The 8,479-nt window shown below is 39.5% G+C and overlaps 1 protein-coding gene across 1 annotated transcript in view; it reads left to right on the top strand.

Moving 5' to 3' along the window:
- Window positions 1–5,653, top strand: part of LOC138058117 (adhesion G-protein coupled receptor G2-like) — a 6,260-nt gene extending 607 nt beyond the window's left edge. Inside the window, exons 1-5 of the mRNA XM_068904005.1 lie at window positions 1–28; window positions 1,066–1,209; window positions 2,849–2,985; window positions 3,548–3,710; window positions 5,331–5,653. The exon at window positions 1–28 is cut by the window's left edge and continues 607 nt beyond it. Of these exons, the coding sequence (XP_068760106.1) occupies window positions 1–28; window positions 1,066–1,209; window positions 2,849–2,985; window positions 3,548–3,710; window positions 5,331–5,467 (609 nt within the window). The 3' untranslated portion in view covers window positions 5,468–5,653. The remainder of the gene's footprint in view (window positions 29–1,065; window positions 1,210–2,848; window positions 2,986–3,547; window positions 3,711–5,330) is intronic.
- The last annotated feature ends 2,826 nt before the right edge of the window (window positions 5,654–8,479 follow it).

Here is an 8,479-nt window from a genome sequence, read left to right as displayed (position 1 = left end):
GATGTACACAAGACCTTTACGTCCTCCGGTAAGCTTATAAGAGTACGTCTACTTTGGGGGAAGGGGGAAGGGGTGCTCTCAAAGAAGATTCCCGCCAAAAACACTTGTATGTCCAGCACTGAATGCACGTAATTAGATGCACGCCCGATTTTGACATCCAACACGAAGTGCCCCTTTAAGTTTAAGCATTTGCTTCCTATTTCCCTATTTTTTGGTTAGCTGTTTATCTTTGACTCTGAGGGTTGGAGTTTGAGAGGCACTTTGTGACGTTGATTGTCATGTATTCCCGCACGCGACTGACCTTGAAGTTTGGGAGAAGAGCAACTGGACACGTCGCGATGCTTGTCAAATCTAATTACATGCATTCTGGACATAGGCCGAAAAGGAGCGTGAAACACGGTTAAGTTAGTTCATTAGTAGAGCACTCGTGCTCGGCTAAAGAACCTTGAGAATTTTATTAGTAGTAGTATAGGCGGTCACATGATTTCGAGTGCAATTTGGAATGAATAAGCAAGAGTAAATTTTTTCAAAGACGGACAAAACTACACGAGCCCGTAGGGCGAGTTCAATTTGTAGTCTTTGAAAAAACTTACAAGTTGAACTCGCCCTACGGACTCGTGCAATTTTGTTCGTCTTTGAAAAAATTTACAAGTGCTTATTAATTCCAAATAGCATGACAAAAATCGTGTGATTTCGAATTAATAATATACATGAAAAAAGTCGAGATGGTTAAGCAGAAGAAAGACACGCGCATCACGCAATCAGGGAAAAATTGCGCGATAAATTGCGCCATCCAGGCTGCGCGCTTGATTTGAAAAGGAAAGATTTGATTTGTTCTGATCAAACCCTATTGTTTATTAAACAATCATAATCCAGAATTTCGATGTGTAATTTGCACTGGTATTGCACTTTCTTGCACTGGTGTTACACATGAACTGTACTCCTCTTAGCCAATCGGAACAGAGTATTTTTTTCATTTTTATAATTACTATTATTATTATTATTATTATTATTATTATTATTATTATTATTATTATTATAAATCGATTTTTTTCTGGAACCTAGACGGCGGACGTGGATCGAATCGTCAAGGACACCAGAATAAACGCTTAGTGAGATACTGTTTGTTCGGATGGGGAGTTCCCGCTATTGCCGTGTCCATCTTTGTGATCATTGACCAAATTTTCAGCAAAGGACTCATTGGATATGGTAAGTCTGCTGTCTCAATATGAATTTAAAAGGACTGTGTGACGGCAGTGCAGTTCATTTTGTATAGCTTTTTACTCGAACCTGCTAACTATTTGCGTTTGGAGACAGTGCGGTCCAGGGGTTAGGGTACTTGCCTTGAGATCCGGAGATCCCGGGTCCAAGCCTTGTTCTGACCAGTCGTCGAATATTTCATCCTGGTAGTCCCTGGTTCAACGTCTCGACTGCACTTGTAAATACAAGGAAGGGTTACGTTTTTACAAACGTTGGCCGTGTAGCACTTATATTTCAACAAACTTAACTGATTAGAATGTAATGTGAAGTGCTAGTTCTAATCAGTAAAATATAAGTGCTATACGGCCAACGGTTGTAAAAACGTAACCCTTCCTTGTACTTGTACATCTTCATTGCCGTGACTTTAATATCTTCAGTTCCCTCGGCCTGCTCTCGTCTGACCTTGTAGCTCAGTCGGTAAATCAGCGGTGATCTAACCCGAAGGTCTTGGGTTCAATTCCCACCGTGGTCAGAGTCCTTGTGTGGGCCCATTTCCATTAGTAGGGCTAACGCTCACATTTTTCATATGGCGTACAAAACTAGTACTTCACAGTACACTCTAATCAGTTAAGGCTGCAGTTGTAAAAAATAGCCAACTTGTTTGCCTCCGACCAGGTGAGATTCTTAACAGCAGGGGTGGCGCAGTGGGGAAAGCAAGCGCCTCCCATCAATGTGGCCCGAGTTCGATTCCCAGACTCGGCGTCATACTGATTTGGGTTGAGTTAGTTTGCTCCGAGAGGTTTTTCTCCGGGTCTGACTCCGGTTTTCCCATTTTCACATTACCCAAGATTTGATTTTACTTTTGTTTGTGTCTCCAGTTAAAGCTCTTCTGCTAAGTCCAATGACACTTAAATAAAGTTACAATTACTATTATTATTATTATTATTATTATTATTATTATTATTATTATTATTATTATTATTATTGCAAGTTTCACGTTCTAGTAACCATCCAGTCAAAATAAAGGCTTTACTTACTTTCGTTTTCTATCGCTCAAAAAAACCAAGGATGAACGGCTTTTTTTCCCCTGCTTCCTTTCAACTGCCGACTTTGATGCCAACTGCGATGATAATTCCAAGGGCACCAAAAGAGCAAATTTAAAAAGCCTTTGAGAAAAAATTTCTAGGCTCTTTGTAATCTATAAACTAAGACTGTCAGAGCTGTTTTTTATCTCCTAGAAGAATTTGATCTGTTCGGAAATCTTAGCTGAAAATTGAAGTGTCCAAAAAATTTTAGGGAATTATATACTGTTGATATCTTCATTTCAGAAATTGCTAGCTGAACGTGGCCTTCTAAGAACTTCCCAGCGAACCCGATTTGCTCATCCCAAATTAAACTGTTAGGTGACCTTTTTAAGTGCCCAAAATTGCAAAAATATGAATCCCCTCCGAAAACGTAAGGGACTGCTTTTAATTCGCTGGTTACGAATGTTCTAGGTGACGTTTTAGTAAAGAAATCTATTGCTGTTTGACAATGTAGAACAGAAATTCTTAGAGCAGTTTGCCTCTACCAAACAGATATTTAACCGAAGACGATAATTGGGTGCCCCTGATGCTTTATCATTTTAATTTCATCCTTCGATTGACAGGAGAGGGAGAGGCTTACTGTTTCATATCGAAGCCCGAAGCAGTTCTTTATTTCTTTGTTGCGCCAGTTGCATTGATAATGCTCTTCAATGCATTTGCATTGGTGCATACCGTCTTGCACATTGTAAAGACAAGGAAGGTAAGACTAAGCTATTAGATGTGCGTTTATCAGATTTTTGTATAGCATTCGAAACGATGTACTGAATAAATAAAATAGTTACTGTCTGAGTGATTGAGGATGGCAGTCCGCCACACTCGCCAAGTGAGTGAACATCGTCTCCTCGACTAAAGGATGATCGCTGCCTAACCAGACATCGACGGGTCTTGTACTGCAAGGCTGAAACTGACAGATGGACTGCTAAGTACCTCATTAACAATTGTAAGACGGAAACCCTTAGTCTCACGCAAATCATCACGAATCAATTAATTGTTTGACTGCTGAGTAGCTAACTGATTTTCGAAATGCGGCTCCTCAGTGAATAATAAATGAACTGCTGCTGTACCGACCGGAAGTCTATGTTCCTTACTGCAAGAGAGCAAGGACTAGCTTTTACGAGAAGGTAGCACAACCGTACCATTGACAAATGTCTCTTAAACCAGACACAGTTTCGCATGCACAAGGAACACACTTTGTGTAACGGTTACATCTTCCTTGCTTGGGGCCATCCCAACATTATCAATAAATAACTTTTATTTTCCAGAGAACGCAGAAGGTAACCAATCAGCGGCATAGCACCGGCGTAGTCTGGATTTGCGTCAAAATGGCGTCAGTCATGGGAGTGACATGGATTCTTGGAATCGCTGCTAACGTTCAAGCCTTGTCATTTCTGTGGTACCCGTATGTTGTTCTGAACAGTCTTCAAGGTATTATACTCTTTCTTCGTTTTATTTCCTAATTGCTTGTACTTTTTTTTCGCTTATCCTGACATGTTACAATTATGATGCCAGCCTAGGTTTTGGATGAGGGCACATGCAGCTCTTACATGCAATGGCTCGCGCTAGAAGGGAATCTTTGTTTATAGTCTTCCGCCATTAGCATAAGTTATTTTATGGCTACTAACTCAACCGCTGGAAATTTAACTAAGTATAACACCTTCTTTGTGAATTGCATCATGCCTTCTATCAGCAAACACGTATGTAAATGGGACAAAATGTAAGGACTGACGTCAGCAAAATTTGCCTATTGGTTTATGAAACAATGGGGCACAAAAGTACACAACAGAAACAGTGAGGCCTGACCCGTCTAAACGCATTAGAGCTGCGTCCCATGGTGGTCTTATGAAATTAGAGGAATTATTAAAGACATGAGTGGCATCTATAATTTCTTAAGCTGTCTTTTCCATTGGAATGATTAAGAGGGATGATCGTAAGGGCTGGAGCATGTAAGATGAGAGGCTCGTTGATTCTTAAGCCGAAGGAAGAAAACAAGGCTGAAAAGGAGCTTTAGGGTCAGATACAGTTGAGCAAAGTCACCCTCTTAAATTCACCCCCTAAATAGCGGTGGTTCCGCGACGTTGGTCTGGGAAGAGAAAACGAAGCGATTTCGAGAAGTTCTTAATTAACTTGCCTTCATTATCAAGAGGGATGAGAGCTGAAGCAAAAAAGATGAGGGGCTCGTCGAAAGGAGAAAACCTGCAAGGCTACAAGGAGCGTTAGGGTCAGATACAATTGAGCATATGGTCTCCCCCTTTACTTTCTTCCCATAAATAACTGTCGTTCCCTAACGTCAGTATGGAAAAAAAAAGGGACCAATTTTGAAAAGTCAACAATTAACTTCCTTTCATTTAAACCGTGCTCAAAGTTTAAAATCTAACTATACTTGAGGATCTTTTAGCTTTTTGCACATGATCGAAACCAGTTAATTTTCATCGCTTGTGGACTGTCAAAGGCTTTGTTTTAAATTCTCCAATTGAACAATATTTATTCGTTATAATCACCAGCAGTCCTGTAATTTAGTTTCTTTTTGTTACCTCATATTAATTTTGTAGCTCCCTCAGTGTCGTTAACTTTTCCGTCGATTTCCAACTACTTTTCTGTGCACGATGTGGTCACAAATGAATACGAATACTCATTTTGAATGACTTGATCTTAGTGAAAGTTTGGATTTTTGCACTAAGACAATTCCCTCTGGCCACGCTTCAAAAGTGTCATCATCATCGTCATCGTTATCAACAACCAGTGCTCAGTAAACCGTGGAGCGTATAATAGGTTGGATCTGCTTCTAAGATTTCAAGCAATAAATAATCTACCTTCGTTTCTCAGACCAATCGCAGCTTCAGTAAAAAAAAAAAAAAACCAGGGTTGGCCTTCCTGCTTTGTGGTAGATAGCCGGCTCAAGTGACATTGCACTTGAAGTGGGCATATGCAGAATGTGTACCGTTAGCTCTGAGATGCTAAGGTTTCCAAGTATAGTGAATGTTGAAGTTTTCTTTGCATTTCGTTTGTCCACTGCATTTAGTGGTTTTATGTGTGCATGTTTTACAGGTCTGTTCATCTTCTTGTCATTTGCTGCCAGTAGAAGGTCTCTGGAGCTATATAGAGCCAAAATAGCCATGTTAAGGAATCGGTGCTCCTCGAATGCAGCTAAAAATACAGCGAGGACAAAGGTCACTCGGTCCTGAAAAACGTGGAGTCCCGACGGTCAAGATTGCGAAGAGATTCCTCTGTAAAAGCGAGACTTTGCCATGCAATACGATATAACAATAGTAATGGTACAGTTCAGTTTTCTATCATATTTCTTTAAAGTGCCCCTGTGACCAAAAACTGAATTATTTTTGTTTGGATTTCAAAACTATGTTAACTAAACATTAAGCGGCCAAACTTTTAAGCCTTGATTCTAAAAAGACCCCTGTTTATTTTAACTGGAATTTCCCCATTTATTGTTTCGCCATTACTAACTTTAAAATCTTGAGAGAACTGGATCGAGGAGAAAATGACGTCAAAGGCTCACTAGTTTAAGATTTCAATGCGTACGCCGAAGAATTATTATGCAGCACGGGAGTTTTGGGCTTTCAGAATTTAAACTCGCGGTTTGTATATATAATAAGCTGCATTCACACGCTGAAATTTTAAGCTAATGAGCCTTTGACGTCACTTTTCCTTGAGGTCCAATCGATCAATTTTGAACGTGGGTAATGGCGGACCGTGAAATCAAAAATTCACACTCAAAGTAAACGACCTTGGCTAAAAATCAAAGATCAAATTTTGCCAGTGAGGTGTTAAGCAAACACACGTTCAAAATCTGAAGGAAAAAAAAAACACATGGGCACTTTAACAAGGTCGAAATTAGAAAGAAGTGGGCAGTAGTAGCGTTATATGATGTGATCGGAAATTGATTGCACCAGTTAAGTTAAATTCAAGGGAAATTAACGAGTTTCTTTAGCCCCAATAGCGTGTATTCACTCACATGATCAGTAATCTTGTTTTTCCATGGAAACGAAAGAAAAGGTTTGCATGATAATGAAGTACAATTCTCGGAGGATTAGCTGAGTTGAGGACACCAACATGGCCGTCGTTCTTTTGTTTTGGGACAACAACATGGTCTCCGTGATGTCACGTGAAATAACTCTATAAGCAAAACAACGCGATAAAATAATGAAACCTAAAATCAATTTTTATCCTTCCAGTAATAGGAACAAGGGAATTCAAAGAAACGACAGCGGCTACGACAACGCCGTAAAAAAGGAAAAATATTTGTGCATCGCCCGCACAACTTAGTATAAATTTAGCAGCTACTTCTGCGGTACATGACAATGACGTGAAATCGTAAAAATTGAGGTTTTAACGACAACGTGAGCTTACAAATGTGAACGTTTGATTTTCTATTCAGTTTTTCTCTGAAATCAGTCGTTCCAATTTATTTTTAGTATACTTCGTTTACATTGTACCACGTGAACGAAATGGAAAAATTGCGATAGAGCCGCTCTATTTGAGGTGACATTTTCTTCGACGTCACCCGGTCGTAGATCTTAAGGACCCTACTCTAAGATCAACGACGAAAACGTCACCTCAAATTGATAACTTTGAACTATGGTAACTCCTTCATAATTATTCTATTTCGTTCGTGTCCTACATTGTGGGAGAAGTATCCTAAACAAAACGGTACGAACGATTTTAGAGTACTAATAAAAGCGAATGAGAGATCTTGTAGTATATTGATTGTAAATAGTACGAAACGTACGAACGCAGTTCTTAACTGAAAATTCTACTCATAAGATGATAGTATGCCAGAAACAGTTCTTCCTACCAGTCTTTCTCTGAGGCTAGGGATAAGTTCTGGAAGTGGCTTGTAAGGGGGTATCCATTTACATTTTTTTCTGCCACTGTCTCGCGAAATCAGATGCAGCGACAGAAGCTAATTCACAGCGGGCTATCGTCTTAAAGGAGGCTCGAAAGGGTTAACGTTGCTATAGTGTTTGTGAAACGATGAACGATGCCAAAGAAGGATATTTCAAAGTGTGGGCAAACTATAAATATCTTTGCAAGCCTGTTGTTGGGTGATATTTAAAGGGGCACTTATGACATTATATCGGTTACGATGGCAACACGCCGGGGACACAAAAAGGCACTCTAAATTTCAGTTTTGAAAATTATCTGAAAAACTAAGTAGGTGATTTACCGTTTCTATTTCTTCGTTGAAGATCTCGCTATTGCTTAATAGTGGGTTGAAATAAAAGCTCAATCTTTTTTAATTGATTCTGATGTGAAATTGTGACCGTGGGAATATTTTATCCAGGAATATTTGACTCAAATTGGTGGCACTTGAGAATTTAGTCTCCAGCCTTGGGATTTATTATAACCGTTGACAACCAAGTAATTGTGTAATGGCTCAAATCGCGTCGGATCTGGAAAATAACCACACTGTAAGGAAGCTATCCACTATTGCAAGTAGGTTATGCTTTTTAATTGAGGTTTTATACATATAATTATCTTCTTAAGCTTTTTCACACTGAGCTTGGGGCGCCTGTGGCTAAGACCGTGGCCTCAGAACATTAGGGAGTTTAAGCAACGACAACGGCGACGGCAACGACAACATCACAAATTTGCATATTTAGTAGCAAAAATAATAGCTTTGCACGCCCTGCACGTCCATTTTTCAATTTTGTCCATTTCTTTGCTGTCGTCTGCAAAACAACGTGGAATAGCTACATTTTAGGTTTTATGGACAACGTACGTCATTACTTGAGGATAAATTTTCATTTTCTGCCCTAAATTGAGCGCCGTTCCTACCAGCGTCATTTTTGAGGAACTACCACACTCCTGTCATATTAAAAAAGTTGAAATAGTAACGAAGCGATTACAATAACGCGAATTTATATTTTGAGATGACGTTCGCGCTGCCGTCGCCGTTGTAGTTGCTTAACCTCCTTATTTGCAGACTGCAGACTGCAGACAAATAGCGCTGATAAATAGTATTTAGGGCTAAACACCCATTTCACATAGCGCTGATAAACAGTATTTAAGTCTAGGAACCCATTTTAAAACGGTTAGCTTTCAATAATTGAAAGCTAGCCGTTTTAAAATGGGTTCTTAGAGTTAAATACTGTTTATCTTAGAAGCAAAAACAGCAACACGAGCCTTTAAGTTCTTACTATTCTTTATATAAAGAATTTTAATGGAGTGTTTTACCGGGT

The sequence above is a fragment of the Montipora capricornis genome, chromosome 7, assembly GCF_036669925.1.
Source record: "Montipora capricornis isolate CH-2021 chromosome 7, ASM3666992v2, whole genome shotgun sequence".
In the NCBI taxonomy this organism is placed as follows: Eukaryota; Metazoa; Cnidaria; class Anthozoa; order Scleractinia; family Acroporidae; genus Montipora; species Montipora capricornis.
Note: the sequence above shows the minus strand (reverse complement) of the source record. Positions and strands in the feature narration are given on the sequence as shown.